The sequence below is a fragment of the Lotus japonicus genome, chromosome 3 (assembly GCF_012489685.1).
Source record: "Lotus japonicus ecotype B-129 chromosome 3, LjGifu_v1.2".
In the NCBI taxonomy this organism is placed as follows: domain Eukaryota; kingdom Viridiplantae; phylum Streptophyta; class Magnoliopsida; order Fabales; family Fabaceae; genus Lotus; species Lotus japonicus.
Window position 1 is genome coordinate 94,070,529 of NC_080043.1, and position 20,609 is coordinate 94,091,137.

The 20,609-nt window shown below is 38.0% G+C and overlaps 4 protein-coding genes across 4 annotated transcripts; 1 reads left to right on the forward strand and 3 right to left on the reverse strand.

The window, feature by feature from the left end:
- Positions 1-3,466: 3,466 nt before the first annotated feature.
- LOC130745058 (F-box/kelch-repeat protein At3g23880-like) lies at positions 3,467-4,591 on the reverse strand. The gene has a single exon (XM_057597204.1). The coding sequence runs from the start codon at positions 4,589-4,591 to the stop codon at positions 3,467-3,469; it is 1,125 nt and encodes a 374-aa protein (XP_057453187.1).
- Positions 4,592-6,242: 1,651 nt separating this feature from the next.
- LOC130747619 (uncharacterized) lies at positions 6,243-8,113 on the reverse strand. The gene is made up of 2 exons (XM_057600596.1): positions 7,565-8,113; positions 6,243-6,983 (listed from the first exon to the last, which is right to left on the reverse strand). Exons 1-2 carry the CDS (start codon positions 7,888-7,890, stop codon positions 6,314-6,316), a joined length of 996 nt encoding a protein of 331 aa, XP_057456579.1. The 5' UTR covers positions 7,891-8,113; the 3' UTR covers positions 6,243-6,313.
- A 1,358-nt stretch (positions 8,114-9,471) lies between these two features.
- LOC130747620 (pentatricopeptide repeat-containing protein At2g21090-like) lies at positions 9,472-11,998 on the reverse strand. Its single transcript, XM_057600597.1, has one exon. The coding sequence runs from the start codon at positions 11,613-11,615 to the stop codon at positions 9,795-9,797; it is 1,821 nt and encodes a 606-aa protein (XP_057456580.1). The 5' UTR covers positions 11,616-11,998; the 3' UTR covers positions 9,472-9,794.
- A 3,035-nt stretch (positions 11,999-15,033) lies between these two features.
- LOC130747621 (translocase of chloroplast 120, chloroplastic) lies at positions 15,034-20,055 on the forward strand. Its single transcript, XM_057600598.1, has 2 exons — positions 15,034-15,198; positions 15,470-20,055. The coding sequence occupies exon 2, from the start codon at positions 15,497-15,499 to the stop codon at positions 19,790-19,792; it is 4,296 nt and encodes a 1,431-aa protein (XP_057456581.1). The 5' UTR covers positions 15,034-15,198; positions 15,470-15,496; the 3' UTR covers positions 19,793-20,055.
- Positions 20,056-20,609: the final 554 nt, after the last annotated feature.

Sequence of the window (20,609 nt, forward strand, 5' to 3'; positions counted from 1 at the left end):
GTTTACGGTAGGGTACGTTCTTATTATTTGGTACTACATCAGAACGGTAGGTTACACTTCTTATTAATTCAGATTCAGATACATTGCAATAGTTCTGGGCTTCTGGGCTTTTAAAGTGAGTTTTGAATCTTGATAGAACCTCCGTAAATAATCTCTCTTTATTTTTCAGTTGAAACATAAAATCGTTTTTTTATCTGAAATTAACCTTTTATTCTAAGAAATCATATATATTAGGGGGCATTTATTTAAGGGATCCTAAAAGATTCCCAATAAATTGAGGTTAAGAACGTTGCACTCCTATATTTGGTATAAGTCTTAAAAAATGTATTTCCAAGTATACTGGATTCTCGAACATGCAAATTACTCATGTTTTGTTTAAATTTCATTCCCATGCCAACGAGTGGGAATGTTAAGTTATTTTTATGCACCGACGGTATAAAGTTTTTTTACACCGTCAACCAATCAGATTTCAAGGATGTGAGAAAATCTCTCTTTTCATTTAATTTTATTAATTGACATGTCACATCCTTAAAATCTGATTGGTTGACGATGTAAAAAACTTTACACCGTCGGTGCATCAAAATTAAACTCTTTTCACAAACTGAAGCTTTTTCTACACATTTTCCATTTTAAATAAATTTTAAAAATATTCCCACGAATAATAAACACAAGCAAAACTTATATTTTATCTTACCCGGGAATGACACTCTTGACAATGAGATTCATGGGCAACATCATTCTAATGAACTTTTTCTTTTTTTGTATTTTCCTCCTCTCAACTTCTCTTTCTCTCTCGAATGAACCTACGGTTCGCAGCTGGGTGGTTGTCATGGCACTTCCTTACGCGAAGGCAACTCATTCCCCTATTTCCTTTCCCTCAAATTTTCCTTATTTCCTATTAAACAAATTTGGTTGGTCTCGTCTTGCCTTCTTCGTGTGGTCTTTGTTTCAGGTGTTCCCTCTATTTTTAGTATATGCTTCCATCGACGTGCTGTTTCCCTCTGCGATTTCGGCCTAGGACCTGAGGTTTCTCAACCTGGATCTTGTCAGATTGTATCTGGCAAGGAGGCTTCACCGTGTTGTTTGGATTGTTCCTTCCTTGGCCGACGTTTTTCAATGTTCGGCGTTGTCGTCTGGATGTTTTATGCGGCCTTTCGTGATTGTTCCTTCTAGCGGTGGTTGCAATGACCAGGAGGATGAAGTTATGGATCTAATGCTTGGTGGCCTCATGCAGTAGGGGCGGGAGCTTTTCCTCGTGGAGATCTTGCTTTAGGAGAGATCGTTGTTGAGGGCTTTGTGGTGTTGCTGGAATGGTATATGTTTGGTTTGCCAGGATGAGGCTTTCTTTTTGTTGGGTTTTGTGTGCCCTTTCTTTATCCTTGGATCCCGTCGCTGCATCTCGGTCTCTCATGGAGTTTCCATCTTGATATGTGTTTGGTTTTGGGTAGCTGGGTTAGGGTTTGTTAGGTTATATTTGTTTCTTTATCAAAGTTTTGTTCTGTGTGGCAATCCATGAGTTTTTAAGGGCTTTCTAGTTCTTTAGGCGTTTTATCTTCTGATATCGAGGGTTTTATTCAATCTTTGAACATAACTTGTACAAAATTGGCTTAATTGCACATTTGCTCCCTCATCTTTTACCATTGTGCGACTTCCCTCCCCAATGTTTAAAATGAGCGATTTTACTCCCTTATCTTTCAATTTGTGAAAATCAGTTCCTTGTGTTAGTGGGCCGTTTAATACTTAACAGAGCTAGCTATTTGCACCCTCTATTTCTTATTTACACCTGCATCCCTTGTTTTTTAACACAAAAAAAAAACATAATAAAAAATGAAATTGAAGAGAGTGGTTAAAACATTTAACCCCAATCCCAAATCTCATTCAACCAGAGATAGCAAGGGATGTCGTCGCCGCCGTGGAAGGAGGTCTTCGTTCGTCGTCGTTACTGGACCGAGAACCAGATTCAACAAAACCCATAACCTGTGTTCTTTCTTTCTCTCTCTTGATCCCTTCGTTCTGGATCTTCAGAGCCTAGCCTTCTTTTGTGTTGTATCTGGTGTTTCTAGTGAATTTGTGTTGGATTATGCTGTTGAGGTTGTGTAGAACTGCTGAATCTGAGGGAATTGGAACTTTGATATGGATTCACAAGGGCAACATGCCATAGATTAGATGTTGGGTCCATTGAATTTTATTCATGATGGCCTCATGGATCCTAATTCAAGGCTATAAAGATCGGTATTGTTAACCTAGTATAATTAATGGTGGGGATTGGGGAAGCTTTACAGTGAGATTGGCCTATGCGCCAAGGATGGGTTATGTGTAGGTATGGGTTGATCCCTCTTTGTATTTTTATTTTCTAGGTTTTGTGGGTTTAATTTTGGTTTGATTTTTTATTCTCTTTTGTTTGATGATGACTGATGAGGATGAGGTTGAAGATGAAGATTTAAGCCTCAATTTCATTTTTTTTTACGGTTTATCTATTAAAAGCAGGGTGCAGGTGTAAATAGGAAACAAGGGGTGCAAATAGCAAGCCACGTCAGCTAGCTCTGTTAAGTTTTAATTAAACAGCTCACTAACAGAAGGAGCTGATTTTCAAAAATTGAAAGATAAGGGAGTAAATTCGCTCATTTTAAACACGGGGGAGGGAAATTGCACAATAGTGAAAAATGAGGGAGCAAATGTGCAATTAAGCCTACAAAATTCTCAATTTTCATAAATATGAATTAATTTTTTTTATTTTATTTTTCGGTGTATGAATATAAGTGTATTATTCATTAAAAATATTTAATTTATGTATCAAAATCGTATTTTGGTCCCCTAGAATATTTTATCCAAATTCCGCCATTGACTGAGTGGTGAGTGATATTTTCATTCATTACGTGACATGTATGATTAGTTATCCATTTTTAATTTAAAATTATCAAAACGGTTTTCTTACCCTGAGTGAATGCAAGGTAACTTGATAACAATTGCATTTGCACAAATAAGACACACACAACACAAACAAGAACTTTCAACCAAGTCTACACTTGATTACTAGAAAGCAAGAGACAATCAGAAAAAAGTGAAATGAATTATGAACACACAGGATTTCCTTTCACGCTTTCCCTTGAAATTCACTAAATATGTGAATCTGATAAGTACTTACCAAATTGATACAAACAACCATTGAAAAGGAAAGAAAACTGATTTCATTGAAGTAATTGATTTCTGGAACAAGGATCCTCTAGGAATCTGGATAAGTACATACCAACTTAATACAAACAACATTGAAGAAGAAATCAAACTGGTTTCATTGAAGTAGCTGCAATCCAAAACAAAGGATCCAGGGAATCTGGTCTATACTATCTTTAAGTGCATTGCATGCAGGCTAAGATGCTAATTAGTCCTAATGCACCACTAGCAACGAAGATTTAAACACAATACATGATTTAAGAATAAAGTCCAATGGTGATAACTAAAACATTACTTACTTTTCATAAGGAGAAACCAAACTTTCAATGTAATTATTGACATAGCAATCAACGATGTTGTTAGCAATAATGTCTGTTACTTCTAATTTATTTTCTTCCTGGGTACAGAGAACTGCATGGAGTGGGTTCCAAGACGATCTTGACAACAAAAGGGCATCACCCTTCTCAGACATGTACATTGCAAAACAGGGCCAGCGACGAATATTTTGAATAATACTTTCATAGCCAGTAATGTTAAACAACCGAGTCCAAGACTCGTGCATTCCAAACTCCTTCATTTGCCAAATCTCAAAACGTGTCTTCTTGTAAGTTTGACAAATACATAAACAACCTCTCAAAACCCCAAGAATAGGCCCATAGTGGTTGAAGTCACGAGTACAATAAGGCAATGACAGTTGTACACAACTTTCTCTCCCCAAATCAAATGACAATATTATGCACCGGTCAGGGTTAATTAGTTCAGTACCATCTTCCGGTAGAATTGCTACCCAATTAAGAGTGTTGCTGACATGAACTGCATCACCATCAGGATACATAGAGGGAAGATGGGAAAGTTGATATGTTCTCCAACAAGTATGGCCCATGTTGTAAACATTCACCATTGTCTTCTCCCGAAACCAAGGCCAAGAGTGATTCACTGCCACCACCACCTTGTAGGTGTCAGTTGAAGAATCATAACCAAACCCAAAAGACCAGCAGCTAGTGCTGGTGAAACGTAGAGGTGGCGAATGTTGAGACATTGACCTCGTAGCTGGGTTCCATAAACAGACCCGGGAGATGTAATCATCACGCTCACGTTCACGTTCACGTTCATGTACTAAGTATGTAGACAAACACATCACACCGTTGCAGGTTCCACTGAAGTCGTACTCATCAGGGATTGTTACAGTTGTGGCAGAAGGGCTTTCCGGTGGCCAAGTTATCAGTGAACGGATGTAAGCAAAATCTGTGTTTCTTCTTGTAGAAGACGATCGGTGAAGGTGGAGTTTGATGAATTGAGAATCAGAGATGGTAGAATTCCATGACTTCGACACACACTTAAACCGCACCAGAGATTTCACCGGAAGCCATGACAAGATTTCTAGTTGGAGTTCTTCACAGAGAAACGGTGGAGGTTCCATGTTTACGGTAGGGTACGTTCTTATTATTTGGTACTACATCAGAACGGTAGGTTACACTTCTTATTAATTCAGATTCAGATACATTGCAATAGTTCTGGGCTTCTGGGCTTTTAAAGTGAGTTTTGAATCTTGATAGAACCTCCGTAAATAATCTCTCTTTATTTTTCAGTTGAAACAGAAAATCGTTTTTTTTATCTGAAATTAACCTTTTATTCTAAGAAATCATATATATTAGGGGGCATTTATTTTAAGGGATCCTAAAAGATTCCCGATAAAGTGAGGTTCAGAATGTTGCATTCCTAGATTTGTTATAAGTAGGGATGTGAATGAGTAAGGGTGGGCATGGATAGTATATACCCACCACCGTTTCACATGTAAAAATTTATACCCGCACCCGCTCTATACCCACATGGATATCCAGTAAGTGGGTTTTAACCGAATTTTAACATATCCGTGGATATCCATAGGCACCCGACACTCATGAACATAAATAAATTCACATATATTTGTTTAAAATAAAATTTAAGATTGGACTTTACAACCAATCAATGTGTAAAAGAAAATACTATTTCTTTTCTACCTTTTTTTGAGTCTAAATGCTTCTTTTTACCATTATCATTGTATAACTCAATCACAAATTCACTAGATACTAGACTTAATATACATCTACGCATAGATATAAAATATATTTTAGTATTTTATATATCGGGTGGGTATCCATGGGTATGGATACATCAATATCCGTATCCGCTCCACTAATAAATGGATAGTAGAAATATCCATTAAATAAATCCGTGAATACTCGTGGGTGCGGGTAATTTTACCCATAATGAGTTTTTATCCGCGGGTATCCACGGGTGTGGATAATTTTGATATCTCTAGTTATAAGTCTTGAAAAATGTCTTTTCAAGTATACTGGATTCTAAGTTCAAAAAAATATATATACTGGATCTCGGGCATGCAAATTACTCATGTTTTGTTTAAATTTCATTCTCATGTCAAAGGGTGAGAATGTCAAGTTACTTTTCACTAACAGAAGTTTTTTTTTACACATTTTCAATTTTAAATAAATTTTAAAAATATTCCCACGAATAATAAACACAAACCAAACATATATTTTATCAAAACGGTTTTTTTACCCTGAGTTTATAAAGAGAGAATACAGTGTTTTTTTTTTTTGCTAATTAGAGAATACAGTGTTTGGTACTATGGGAATATAGTTCTCTAATATTTGATGCTACCTTTTAAGAAAGTTTTCACACAAGACAATATACTACAAACACACACTTGGTGAATGCAAGGTAACTTGATAACAATTGCACTTGCACAAATAAGACACACAACACAAACCAAAACTTTCAACCAAATCTACACTTGATTACTAGAAAGCAAAAGACAATTAGAAAAAAGTGAAATGAATTATTAACACACAAGATTTCCTTTCACGCTTTACCCAGTGGCGGATGTAGCTTAGAGTGAGGGGGTTCAGTTCAATTGAACCCCCTAGAAAAAAAATTTTGCACATAACCCCCCTATAATAATTATTTACCCTATATAATATTTTTTTTGAACCTCCTGAAAATTTTAAATTATACTAGTAAACCAAGTTTTGCACCTATTTGCATAAAAAATTCACCTATTTGCACAACTATGACTTGTATAATTTCTGATGTATAAAACATGTTAAAGTTTTTTTAATTATATTTTTATCGATGTGTTCATTTAAAAAATTTGAACCCCCTGACCCCGGGTCCTAGATCCGCCACTGGCTTTACCCTCAACCCTTGCATGAGTGAGTCCAACACACGCATCCACAAAATCTAGGTTTACAAAATCCGTCGAAAAAATTTGCAACCTATCAGCACATCCTTTAGAAAAGCACTGGCTAATGAAGAGCCTTGCATAGCCATGAATGCGTTCCGTCACAGGTTTCACACACAGAACAGGGTTATCTGCCACTGGTGTAACAGTGTTCTCCACTCTATAGAAGTATTTTCTTGACATAACAGGTTGTTGCTCACTCAGGAACTTCAAGTTGCTCTCAAATTTTGTTGATGGTAAATCTGTGTTGATCCAATTGTCCTTGAGATACCCTGCACTCCAAAGGGGTGCCCCTGCTTTTGGTTGTGGCAATTTTCTTGGCTTCCAAACACATATGACCCTCTTTGGAAGCACTTCTGCAATGGTTTTGCCAAAAACACCATCATCCTGGGGAATCAAGTACTCGCCAAGATGTTCCTCAAGGTACTTTTCGAACTCTGGCGGGTCCTCGTGGCCAAACTCGGTTCTGACCTCAAGGATTATGATCTCAGACTCGGTTTCTGACAAGAACTTCTTGACATCTCTGATGACAACATCCATGCTGTATGTGAGGAGGATTCCATGGCATACTCTGGATGCAACCAGAAAGAAAAAAAAAAAAAAAAGTAAGGAGACCAAAGTTTACAAGCCTATAAAACATTAGTTCACACTTCAAAACATAAAATAAACTTAACTCTTCTTATGAATTGGAGTAATAAAACTAGAGCGTGAGTCAGTCCAATCCGTTTAGACCTGGCATGCATAGCCAGCAGATAAACGGACTAGACGGAAAAAAGTTCATTTATAGTATTTTGAGTGGTTCGTGTCACCCAATCTAAGCTCGCGCGCTAGTCCGCCAACTCAAATATATATACCAATATCCCCAACTCTAATTAAAACACATCCTAACAATAACATATTAAGTTATTAACCAAAATCAATGATGAGTGTTTGAATTTCCCTTACACTTTTCTAAAACACTTCCATTTCAATCATATTGTGAGTAATGAATTTAGGTTGAAAGTGTTTTTAAGTCGTACTAACCGAAATCCAAATACACATGGGCGATAAGATTGCTATTTGGCTGAGGCATAAACAATATTTAAATTCTGTGGTGATTTTTGTTTTAAAAAGCGACGACCTCATTTTTCATGTATGTAGTTATGTCCCTACCTGCGATCCTCTTGGACCCGAATGTCAAGCACCCTTGTGCCCCTCACAAGCTGATGGTAGATGGACAAAGATTGGCACTGAGCAAAAGGGCGAGTGATTCCTGGGATGCCAATCTTGTTAGTTGCAGAATCATGGGTTCCAGGCCAAACAATCATATTGATCTTCACTTTCTCAGGGTTGAGCCCAGACATCCAGTTTTTCCTGTCTGTGGGGTGGTAATCAGAGCCAGGGTACTCATCTCCAGAGCTTTTGAGATCAGACAGAATTTTCTTCTCTGTATGGATTTCCTTTCTTCTCTCAACCTGTTTGGAGACCTCAGAACCCATCTTCTAAACACACGGATAAGGAAGAGATTAAAAAGAAGAGGAAGAAGAAGAAAAATTCCTGTTTCTTCCTCTTCTTTGATTCTGGTTTTTGTTGTTGTTGCAGGTAATGACATTGTTGATGGGATTTAATATAATAAAGCATTGTGATGTCAAAGTGGATTATTTTTTAATTTTTTAATGAATTGGAAGAGACTTGATGAATTGGACAAAGGTTGAGAAATATGAAATGGTTCTTATTGTGTTGCTTCACTCAATTGGTTTTTGGTTATCTTGACGGAATTCGGTTTTGTATTAGGAAGCATCCTCCATCAGCCATTGTCTTTTACTTGTGGGAATCTTCGTTCCAATTATTGGTAAGGAGTTATAATCGATGCATGTCTTTGCTTGAGACACTTGTCTGGCTGTCCTAAGTCTGACTTGGTTTTTTATTTTTATTTTCTCGTAATATAGGCCTTACTAGGTTTTATATTTTTATTTTCTTGTAATATAGGCGTTTTAACCTCAGACAATCATATTCGAGATGCAAATATTTACATCGTGATGAGTCTTAGCTCTCTCAATATGAGTTTTTTGATACACAATACTACATTGCTTAAGAAAAATCAAACATAAAACATATATCACTTGAATCAACCACTTATTGGGTGTTATTTTTTCTCTCATTACCCCTCATAAGAATAAGATTAATCTCGTTTGGATATTTCAAATACCATGATAAATCCTCATAATATATGATTATTTTGGGTTCAAACTTGCAGTTGCATTCTTATCCTTAAGGAAATCTAATTAATTTATTTTTGGCTTTATTTATCATCAAATCAACGCATTACAATCTTAACTGGTTTTGATTTTGTTTATTAACTTAGCTTTCTTGTTAGCTGTAAACTTGTTATAATCTCTCTATTTTAATCGATAGCGTGTCAAATTGTCAATGCAACATAAAACCTGAAAGTTCCACAAATATTTCTGTTAACGTTCTATAATCTCTTTATTCAAATATTTGTGCAGAAAAAATGTTACAGATTTCTACACATGAAATAAACGTGTGGCCAATTTTATACATTGATTCCAATGTGTAAAAATGTAATAAGAAACAAATTCGACCTTATTCAATTAGACACATGGAGCTAGAACAGATATTAATAGCAAATCTCTTTCAGATTTGCTAGTAGTAGGGTTGTTCGTGTAAGGTAAATCTTCATCCACCTATCAGTGATTATATTCATTAGGAATTCGTTCTATAATTCATAATTGAGAGAATTTATTGATATCATCCTCACACTTATTCACACCATCCTTGTGTATTACGAATTTAAAATTGAAGTATGAAAAAAATGCATACGCACTTAAGTTGTGGTATGGAAAAAATCATACCGCACTTGCAATATGCGTTTTGTATTTTTCTTCATACCGCAATTTTATGTATTTTTGGAAAAGGTTAGCATGAATAGTGTGGGAATGACATCAATACATTATCCCTTCATAATTACCATTCCCATTTTCCATCATCAAGCCCCTACAGCAAACATTCCAAATCATATTAGCAAAGAATGTGTTTCCAATAAATATTACAGACACAGATGCAGGAGAAAATTTCTTATCTTATTCCATTGGTGAGAAATACAAACAAAACAGTGGGTACAAAAAATGAAGCAAGAAATCTATCTTTCATGAAGAAAAAAAACTATCTTCTTTGGTTCTTCCCACAACTCTTTTCTCATTCCTCCTCAGTTTTTTTTTCTGGAGGTAACATCTTATAAGTATACCAATGTGGAAATTCAACTCTGCAGAATCTGGAATCAGTAAAAAGAAAGTAAAAAAAAGGAAAATGTAACTTAGCTAATGGAAACTATATTCCTGCTCTCTCTACAAAAAATGACCTACTGGAAAAAAAAAAGATTTCTCTAAGTTTCACATTCCAAAGTTAGTAAAGGGGCTTTGCCCTGCATCTGGCTACTCAAATACCCTAAAGATGAGTATATTGTTTCCTTTAGAGGGTGTGATCCATCTGATACAGTGAAAGCATGAACCTTATTCTCAATCTCAATCCAACTCATGGCCTGATCTTTCCTCACACGTATTTCATCAATGGGTCTTGCATTGTCAACCAATCCCCATTTCAGAAGAGCGGCGTATATACTGGAAAATAATAAATATGCAGCGGACGACTGAGGCTGCAATTTAATAAGGAATTCAACTACTTCTCTTCCAGGATCTATATTTCCGCGTGTTCTACATACACCAAGCAAAGAATTCCAACCAAGTGTACAATCCATAATCTGCAAGCCCTTCACCGATTCATCAAAATATCCAGCTCGGACCAAAAGATCAGTTAGGCAAGCATAGTGTTCTTGATCTGGGACAACACCAAACTCACTAGTCATGAACTTGAAAAACTGAAGTCCTTCCTGAACAAGACCTGAAAGACTACAAGCATTTAGTAGGACAACAAAAGTGGCCCTATTGGGCTCCACTCCTGATCTTATCATATCATTTAGCATCACCATTGCTTCTGTACCAAAGCCATGGTGAGCCAACGCTGATATCATCGTATTCCACAACACTACATCTTGCTTATTTCCAACTAAATTAAATACTCGCCAGGCTGTTTCCAAGCTTCCACATTTCGAATACATATCAACAATAGCACTAACAACCATAGTATTAGTTCTGATGTTATTTCTCACCAAAAACGCATGTAATTCCTTACCATGCTTTAGGGAAGCAATAGTCGCACAAGCAAAGAAGCAACTACTGAATGTAAATTGATCAGGTCTAACTTGGTGCTTGATCATCTTTCTAAACACTCCAAGTGCTTCATGGCCCAGACCATTCCTAGCATAGCCGCCAATCAAAGATGTCCACGAGTAGGAATTTCTCCAAGGCATCTGACTAAACATTTCTGCAGCTGATTCCATGTCCCCCCACATGGCATATCCTGAAACCAAGATCGTCCACGCAGGAATATCCCTCAGGGGCATTTCATCAAACAATCTCCTTGCATCTTCCATCCTTCCACACTTTACATAAGCATCAACAATCGAGCTGGAAACAACCACATGGGACAGCAATCCAATAACCAAAACCTGCCCATGGATCTGCCTACAAAGTTCAACCTCTTTCAATTTCACACAAACAATCAAAACACCAGCAAAGGAATACACATTGTACCCAATAGACAATCTCCTCAACTGTCCATAAAACCTCAAAGCCTCCTCGAATCTCCCACTGTGCGCAAACCCGACCACCATCGTATTCCACGACACGCAATCCTTGTCCGGCATTCGACAAAACAAGCTCCTAGCTTGCTCCATCATCCCCAACTTAGCATACCCAGAAAGCACATTGTTCCAGGAATACAAATTTCTAACACCCATTTTATCGAACACCTCGCGTGCACGAACATGATCGCCGCAACTAAAATACATATGAATCAAATGGTTAGCTAAAAGCGTGGTGGGGTGTTTGTAACCAGTGAGCTTCAAGTGGAGGTGGACCAGCTTCCCGTCACGGTGGGACTTGGCGTCGGAGCAGCGGCGGAGGAGATTGGCGAGAACGCGAGTGGGTAAGCGAATGCCGTTGGGGTGCAAAACGTCGAGAGAAGAAACAGCGTCGGAGAGGTGGGTACGGGGAGAGAGGATGGGCTTGACGATGCAGAGATCGGTTGTGTGTTTGAGGGTGCGGTTGAAGTTTGGGGTTCGGAATGAGGAAGGTGGCATTGGCATTGGAGAGAAAGAGCATGCGAATGTGAAGAGTGTGAGTGTGAGTTGAAGAACTTCATCATCTGCTTCTGTGACGGCGGTGGAGTTGATCGGAATGTGGATTCGTTAGAACACCTCCGGCCGCCAGTGACGGTGGTTTGTGGTGAGACCGATGTGGGTCAACACCATGCTTGAAAAGAATCGTGTTAACGAGAAGTTGGAGTGAGTGATAACAAAATGTTCAACCTATGGGCCTCTTTGCCCAAATTTTGTTTTGGGTCACCAAAAACTCAAGAGACTTTTTTTTATATTCTTATTTTATATTTTTAAATTTAAGCAAAATAATGTTTAAAAAAAAAAACTTGACAAAAAAATAATCTAAAAAAAAAAAAAAAACAAAGTGAACATCACTTTGACCTATTGGTTCTCTTTCTCGCTCTATACATTGAAACTCTGATCTATCACATTAGTAATGATATTAAACCTCCCCTTTAACTTCCTCTGATGCCTCAATCTCACAACTTCAGGCATATAAATAATGTGAATATCATACACTGAATTTTTAAGGAAGACAAAATGTGTCTTGTGTGGTCGATCTTTCATTTGTGAAAGTGTGTCTCAGTCTTTCGTCCGACCCATGAACCTTGAAGACATCAAGTTTTTAAGAAAGGCAAATTGTGCACGTTCGATATTCCATTTGTCATAACTTGCCTTGATATTTTTTTTCTAGTCGTTCACGAGCCTCAAAAACACCAAGTCTTTAGGAAAGACGAAGTTTGTCTTGTCCACGATCCCCTAGTTCGAAACACCAATGTTGTCGCAAAAAAGTTGAAACTTTTATCTCTCGCTCTTCCAAAAAAACAAGCAATAATTAAATTTTAGATATATTTTAAATTAGAGTGTCTCATCGTCGTACCTTGAGAATCATGTTGCTTTATCTGCACCCACGAGAAGTTGAAGAATTGTGTGTTGCCTTATAAACATCAATAATGTTCCAGTCGGTTTTAAAAGTCATAAGGTCCGACAACATTGCAGCTGCCGCACACAAATATGCTCTTAAGTAGACTGCATATGGCCAACGAGCGCGACCTAGTTCAGGAACGAACACCCCGAATCAATTGGCAAAGTGACTGACCAACCTAGTGAATGGTTAAGATAACTACTTAAGCACAACGACACCAAACCAAACGTGCACTTAGAAGTTCCACTTAATGAACTTCTCTCATACATGCAACATGCAGAGACTACTAACATACACACAGAACCTATAAACACAGGTTTTGTCGTTCATTTACATAACATGTTATTTATTCTTAACACTTTAGAGTTATTTTTAGCCTCATGAAGTTTCTCTTTACTTATTCACTGACTTGAGATTCAAAGTGTCTTCTGCGGCTAATCTCCTACGCTTGAAGTCGGCACCAGCATTACCACTCTCTCTGCAAAGCCACGACTCCACCACTAAACACAAAAAAAGAAGAAGCGATCCTGATTTTGGGAAAAACAAGTGGGTGTTGCAATCCTGATTCTGGAAAGAACAACTCAATCTTTTCTTATTGACTTTTTAATATATTTCTACTTTACATTTCGGTGCAATTCTATTCAAGTTTTTTAATTATATTGTAACCGCTTTTAAATAATAGTGTTCTTTACACTTGTACATCCAAATGAAACTTAAAAATGTGTTTTTTTTTTCGTTCCTTCGGAAAATAAAACGTGTTCTTTATTAAGAAAACATATCATGGATGAATATTTCATATTTGATAGGTGATTATGGAAAACATATTTTTTACTAATAATGAAAGCTGGAATAAAATAATATTTTAATTGATATGTACTTAAAATTAGGTATCTTATTAATGAAAGATATAATAGTAGCTGATTTGAGGAATATTTTATAGTATTTGATAGGCAATTATGGAAACCATATTTTTTAATAATAAGGAAAGCTGGAATGCAATAATATTTAATTGATAGGTACTTAAAATTAGGTATTTTATTAATGAAAGATAGAATAGTGTAGGTGATTTGATTGGAATCACAGGGAATTGGTTGATTGAAAAATAAAGGTTTATTATTTCCAAGAAATATTTTGATTGAATGAGAAGGCAACAAATTAGCTAAAATAATATTAGAGTAAAGAAACGAAAGAAATAAGACAATAGAAGAACAATAGTATCAATTCACAAAATTTAAAATTTGAAAAGAGATCCGATTCATAAATCACTTATTTGGAATGACATTTTTATATTTTCAAAAAAATGTCATTTTTATATACCTCTTTTTTCTGTATATCTGAAACTTTTTTTGATTGTCTGTATATCTGAAACTTGACATCAAATCAATTTTTTTTTACAATAAAACAGATATTGATTGAAATGTGAATAAGCTCATAAGAATATACTATTTGGTTTTAAAATTGATTCCAGACTAAAAAAGTTAATTCAACCATGTTAAAGAATCATCACAAATCTCACTTCTATCGATTTTGGTTTTGTCAATTTATTTTATACCAAATTTGTTTTTCTTTAAGATTTTATCTTTCAAGATATAATAGTAATGGTCATTTTCTTTTTTGGAAATGTTTTTTATTTTACATTAGAAAAATAAAATACACCTTCAAGTATTAATCTTTAGACCTACCTCTCATCAACTCATATGTCCCTATACTCTTAAGTCTTACCACTTGAGTCTAGGATATTCTCCGCCGATAATACTTATAATCCCCTCACCCTCTTGCAGTAAGTAGTAAAACTATTAGTCATAAGCACTCATTTTCCATAATATAACAAGTTATATTATCATTGTCATTATATTATATTGAGTAAATTATGGGAATTTAATTCCAATTTAATATTTTGAACGAAGATTTGACCGAAATCATGTTCAAATAAAATATACTATTAAGTTTATTTTCACAGTAAAATATACTATTAAGTTAATCTTTTACCATTTCATATTTATTACTAAAATAAATTATTAGTAGAAAGTGTGATCCATTCCAAATTCAATACAAAGTCCCAAAGTTCTAAATTAGTGCACAAATTAAATTTTGCTACAATCACCATCTTAATTGACATTGAAATTACTTATTTTAGTCCTAATTGACAATCAGTAATTCCGGAAGGCACAGTAATTTCTAAAACGTGAAGCATTGATTAGGTACAAGATGGGTACAGTGTCCAATATACGGTGGTTCAACAATCCCAACGTGGAAAGGCGCTGCGATCAAAATTGAAAAGCGTCAACAACATCAACGGACGGTAGAGATTCACCACTGAACACCCCACACGTGAAACACAAACCCACTTGATCAATACATCAACGACACACAATCTTCCGATCCACGTCACCAGGGAATCTGACGTTGAAACCTATGCTCCATTCCCAGCCGTTGGATCCCGATCCAGGTCTTATCTTTTATATTCCATTTCCGTCACTGCCATTGCTATCCCTAATGAAAAAGCTTAAGAGAGAGAGATCACACACCAAAAACGCTTCTTCTTCTTCCTCTTCCTCTTCCTCTTCCTCTGTCTCACTCTCTCTCGCTCTCTCTCTACTTTTCGCTTCTCTCTTTCTCTCTCTTGCATCATCAAGCCATTTATAGGTTAGTATATTTATATTTCTGCTACTATCTACTTTTTTTTTTGCTGATGATTTTTGTGTAAAACCCTAATACAATTTACTATCGTTTTTTGCTTCTTAAATTCATTTAATCTTATAGTTTTGCTTGTATTTGTATTGGATTTTGAATTTAATTGCTTGTTATGATTGAATCTTGCAATTTTGACTAATTATCTGAACTGGTTTTTGATGATTTTGGTTGTTATACGGGTTTCTGATTTGTTTTGTTTGTTTGTTTTATTTGGTGAATTTAGGGGGTTGAGAGGCGTTGAGGATTTGTGATGGATCACGGGGTTGATGTTGTTGATGGCGGTGGTGAGGGAGAGAGCAAGAGAGTAGTGGTTGATGGGGTTTTTGATGATAGTGTTGTAGTGGGGTCTGATAAATCCAAGGATTTGGAAGGGGAGGAGGTTTTCCAGGAGGCGATGGAGCCGCAGGAGAGTTTCCGTGAACAGGGGGATGCTGTTGTTGATGAAAATGATGGTGTTGGAGCGGGTGGTGGTGCGGTGGGTTTGGATGTGGTGGGTGAGAATACTGATGCTGCTGCTGTTGCTGATGCTACGCAGGAGCATGATGACTTTGAGGAGGCAATTGGGGTTGTCGGTGAGCTTGGGAAAGAGGGGGAGGCTGAGGTAAATGGTGACCTGGGGCTGGGAAAGGATGGGCAGGGGGTTGGTGATAGTGTTCATCGGGATGGGGTTGATTCTGGAGGTACTGGAGATAGATTGAATGATGAAGAGTTGGGCAGGGTGATAGAGGACTTTGAGGAGGCAATTGGGGTTGTCCGTGAGCCTTTGAAAGAGGGGGAGACTGAGGTAATTGCTGACCAGGAGCTGGAAAAGGATGAGCAGGGGCTTGGTGATAGTGTTCATCTGGATGGGGTTGATTCTGGAGGTACTGGTGTTAATTTGGAGAGTAGTGATTGGAGTGGTGGGAAGGAAGTATCTGGGTTAGATACTGATGGGGAGATGTTGGTTAAGGAGAATGGAGCTGTGGCAGATGGGAACTCTGGTTTGGTGACTGAGAAAGCTGAATTTGATGATTCTGAATTCATGACCCCTAGAGAAAATGGTGCTATGTTCTTGGAAAATGGAAGCACAGACAAGGTGGACCATGTTGTTACTGAGTCTAATGCGGAATCTGAAACCAATGAGGTCGATGGAACCCAAGGCAATGAAGCTGGGGAGTTGAAGGAGGGTAGCTCAGATCCTGAATTTGAAGATAACAAGACAGAGGTGAAATTAAATGCTTCAGGTGTTCCTTCTAGTGAAATTGAAGAGGACTCAAATGAAGAAGTGCATGAAAATTCAGCTCATTTGAATTTAAAACATCAAGGTGAAGTAATTACAGAGACGAAGGATGATGCTCTTGGCACTAATATCATCCGCAAGGATAGAATTGGTGAAGATGACATGAAGGCTACTGAGTTAAGCGCCTATCAAGCTGGATCAGACACAGAGCATCAGAAAGTGATTGGTGAAATTAGTGGAGCTTCTCCACCTGAACTGCACGAAACTGTGCAGGAAAGTGGAAACTCTGCTGATGAGACGCTTTCTGTTCAGGCTAGTGCAGCTGATCAGAATGGTCAGACTACTGATATAAACAATGAGGATAGAAATGGAGAAGATGGCATTCAGACTACTGAAGTAAGAGCTTATGAGAACGGGGATGATCAAGCTGGATCAGGTGCTGAGCATCAGGAAGCAATTGGTGAAATTACTGGAGCTTCTGGACCTGAACTGCATGATACTGTGCACGAAAGTCCAAACTCTGCTGATGAGACACTTTCTGCTCATACTAGTGCAGCTGATCCGAGTAGTCAGACTACTGATATAAACCATGAGGATAGAAATGGTGAAGATGGCATTCAGACTACTAAAGTAAGAGCTTATTGTAAAGAGGATGATCAAGCTGGATCAGTCTCAGAGCATCAGGAAGCTATTGGTGAAATTACTGGAGATTCTCCACCTGAACTGCATCAAACTGTGCAGGAAAGTGGAAACTCTACTGATAAGACACTCTCTGTTCAGGCTAGTGCAGCTGATCAGAATGTTCAGACTACTAATATAACCAATGAGGATAGAAATGGTGAAGATGGCATCAAGACTGCTGAAGTGAGAGCTTTTGCAAGTCAGAATGGTAAAGCTGAATCAGTCTCGGAGCATCCGGAAGCAATTGCTGAAATTAGAGGTGTTTCTCCCCCAAGCTCGTCTTCTGATGAAACACAGTCTGTTCGGGCTAGTGTAGCTGATCAAACGCCTGCAGCTCCATCTGAAAACTCTGCTGGTGCTGGCCCCCCTCCTGTTCGTCCAGCTGGCCTTGGCCGTGCAGCCCCCTTGCTGGAACCTGTAGTTCGGGTAGCGCAGCAGCCTCGTGTGAGTGGTACTGTATCAAGTACACAGTCCCAACAAATGGAAGATTCCCCAAATGGTGAAGCTGAGGAGTATGACGAGACACGTGAGCACCTTCAGATGATAAGGGTGAAGTTTTTACGGCTAGCTCATAGGCTTGGGCAAACACCCCATAATGTTGTTGTGGCCCAAGTTTTGTACAGACTTGGACTGGCTGAGCAACTCAGAGGAAGAAATGGGGGGCGTGTTGGTGCTTTTAGTTTTGATCGTGCAAGTGCAATGGCTGAGCAGCTTGAAGCAGCAGGTCAGGAGCCACTTGATTTCTCTTGTACCATAATGGTTCTTGGAAAGACTGGAGTTGGTAAAAGTGCTACCATCAATTCTATTTTTGATGAGGTGAAGTTCGATACTAGTGCTTTTAATATGGGAACCAAAAAGGTTCAGGATGTTGTGGGAACTGTGCAGGGCATTAAGGTTCGGGTCATTGATACTCCGGGGCTTCTACCTTCCTGGTCAGACCAACGAAGTAATGAGAAGATCCTGCTGTCAGTTAAGAACTTCATTAAGAAAACACCACCTGATATTGTGTTGTATCTTGATAGGTTAGATATGCAGAGCAGGGATTTTAGTGATATGCCACTTTTACGCACAATAACAGAAATTTTTGGGCCCTCCATATGGTTCAATGCCATTGTTGTTCTAACTCACGCAGCATCTGCTCCACCTGATGGCCCTAATGGTACTGCTTCCAGTTATGACACGTTTGTTACTCAGCGTTCTCATGTTGTGCAGCAAGCCATTCGTCAAGCAGCTGGTGACATGCGTCTCATGAATCCTGTGTCATTGGTTGAGAACCACTCTGCATGCAGAACAAATAGGGCTGGGCAGAGAGTTTTGCCAAATGGCCAGGTTTGGAAACCTCATTTGTTACTTCTATCTTTTGCCTCAAAAATTCTGGCAGAAGCAAATGCTCTTCTTAAGTTACAAGATAGTCCACCTGGGAAGCCTTATACAACTCGATCTAGAGCACCTCCATTACCTTTTCTTTTGTCAACCCTTCTCCAGTCAAGGCCACAATTGAAGTTGCCAGAGGAGCAGTTTGGTGATGAGGACAGTCCTGATGATGACCTCGATGAATCATCCGATTCTGATGATGAAACAGAACTTGATGAATTGCCACCATTTAAAGCTTTAACAAAAGCCCAAGTGGAAAAGCTGTCTAAAGCTCAGAAGAAAGCATATTTTGATGAGTTAGAGTATAGAGAAAAGCTTTTGATGAAGAAACAATTGAAGGAAGAAAGAAAGCGGCAGAAGATGATGAAAAAAATGGCCGAATCAGCTAAAGATCAACCTAGTGACTATAGTGAAAATGTGGAAGAAGAAAGTGGCGGTGCAGCATCTGTTCCTGTTCCCATGCCAGATTTGGCCTTGCCTGCTTCTTTTGATTCTGATAATCCCACTCATCGGTATCGTTATCTTGATTCATCAAACCAGTGGCTTGTAAGACCTGTTCTAGAAACTCACGGTTGGGATCATGATGTTGGTTATGAAGGTTTAAATGTGGAAAGATTGTTTGTTGTCCGCGAAAAGGTACCTCTATCTTTCAGTGGTCAGATTACCAAGGATAAAAAGGATGCTAATGTTCAGATGGAAGTAACCAGTTCCATTAAGCATGGGGAAGGGAAAGCAACCTCATTAGGTTTTGATATGCAGACTGTTGGAAAGGACTTAGCTTATACATTACGCAGTGAGACTAGATTTTGTAATTTTAGAAGAAATAAGGCGACTGCTGGTCTCTCGTTTACTGTCCTTGGTGATGCCTTATCAGCTGGAGCGAAGATTGAAGACAAATTGATTGCCAATAAGCGATTCAAGGTCGTCGTTAGTGGTGGTGCAATGGCAGGGCGTGGAGATGTTGCTTATGGTGGCAGTTTGGAGGCCCAGTTGAGAGATAAAGATTATCCTCTAGGACGTTCCTTATCAACGCTTGGACTTTCTGTTATGGATTGGCATGGAGATCTTGCTGTTGGGTGCAATGTGCAATCACAGATCCCAGTTGGAAGACATACAAACCTTATTGCCCGGGCCAATTTGAACAACAGAGGAGCAGGACAAATCAGTATTCGGTTAAATAGTTCGGAACAGCTTCAAATTGCTTTGGTTGGTCTTTATCCTCTGATAAGGAAGCTAATTGGTGATGCTCAACAATGGCAGTTTGGACAGTGATGGTGATAATGTTAGGTCATTTAAGCTGCAACACTTGCACGGTAATAGTGAATTACTTCAATGGCTGATCGCCATTAAATGAGATTGATAGTGAGTTTATGTTTCTATACCCAAAAGCATGTCTTATTTGATCACAGTAGTAGTTTCATTTGCTAGATATTCTGTTTTGGTGTTTTTTGTTACATCATTGTATTGAACTCCAACCATTGCATCTTTTTTATTAGAGTATCTTCTGAATATATGCTTTTAGTCTTTTACTGGCATGTAAATTCCTTTTCTGGCTTACAAGTTCTTGCTTATTGATTTCACTGCATTCTATATACTCTTTCGTTCTCCCATTGATGTTCCCTCAATTATTGTGTCGTGGTTATGCTGCCCTGTACCTATGTCTTACATTTGTCCATCACCTCTCAACCAGTTTAACGCACGTACTTACCACATAATCAGAAAATGTCATTGAGAACACTCTGCCAACAAAGTTCCAAAGATAAATAAGCTAGTGTAGAATGAGATACGCATTTTTTATTTTGTCTGAATGATTGATCTTGTAGTGGGGCATTTTTCTTTGCTTTACCCGTTCATGGCGGGTCTTTATCAGGGCAAAATATTTGGCATGTATATTACAAGAACTACGTGACAAGGGCAACTTGCTCGATTTCTCTTGTATCTAGTGTAGGCTGTAGCTCTGACCCTCGTTTGGAGTAATATTCATTATTCAAGCAAAGAAGTGTCGGTCACTGTCAGCTAATGAATTAACCCTATTTGAATTGAGTACTCACTTGGTCACTAGTGGCCAAGACACGTGATGTTTCCCTCT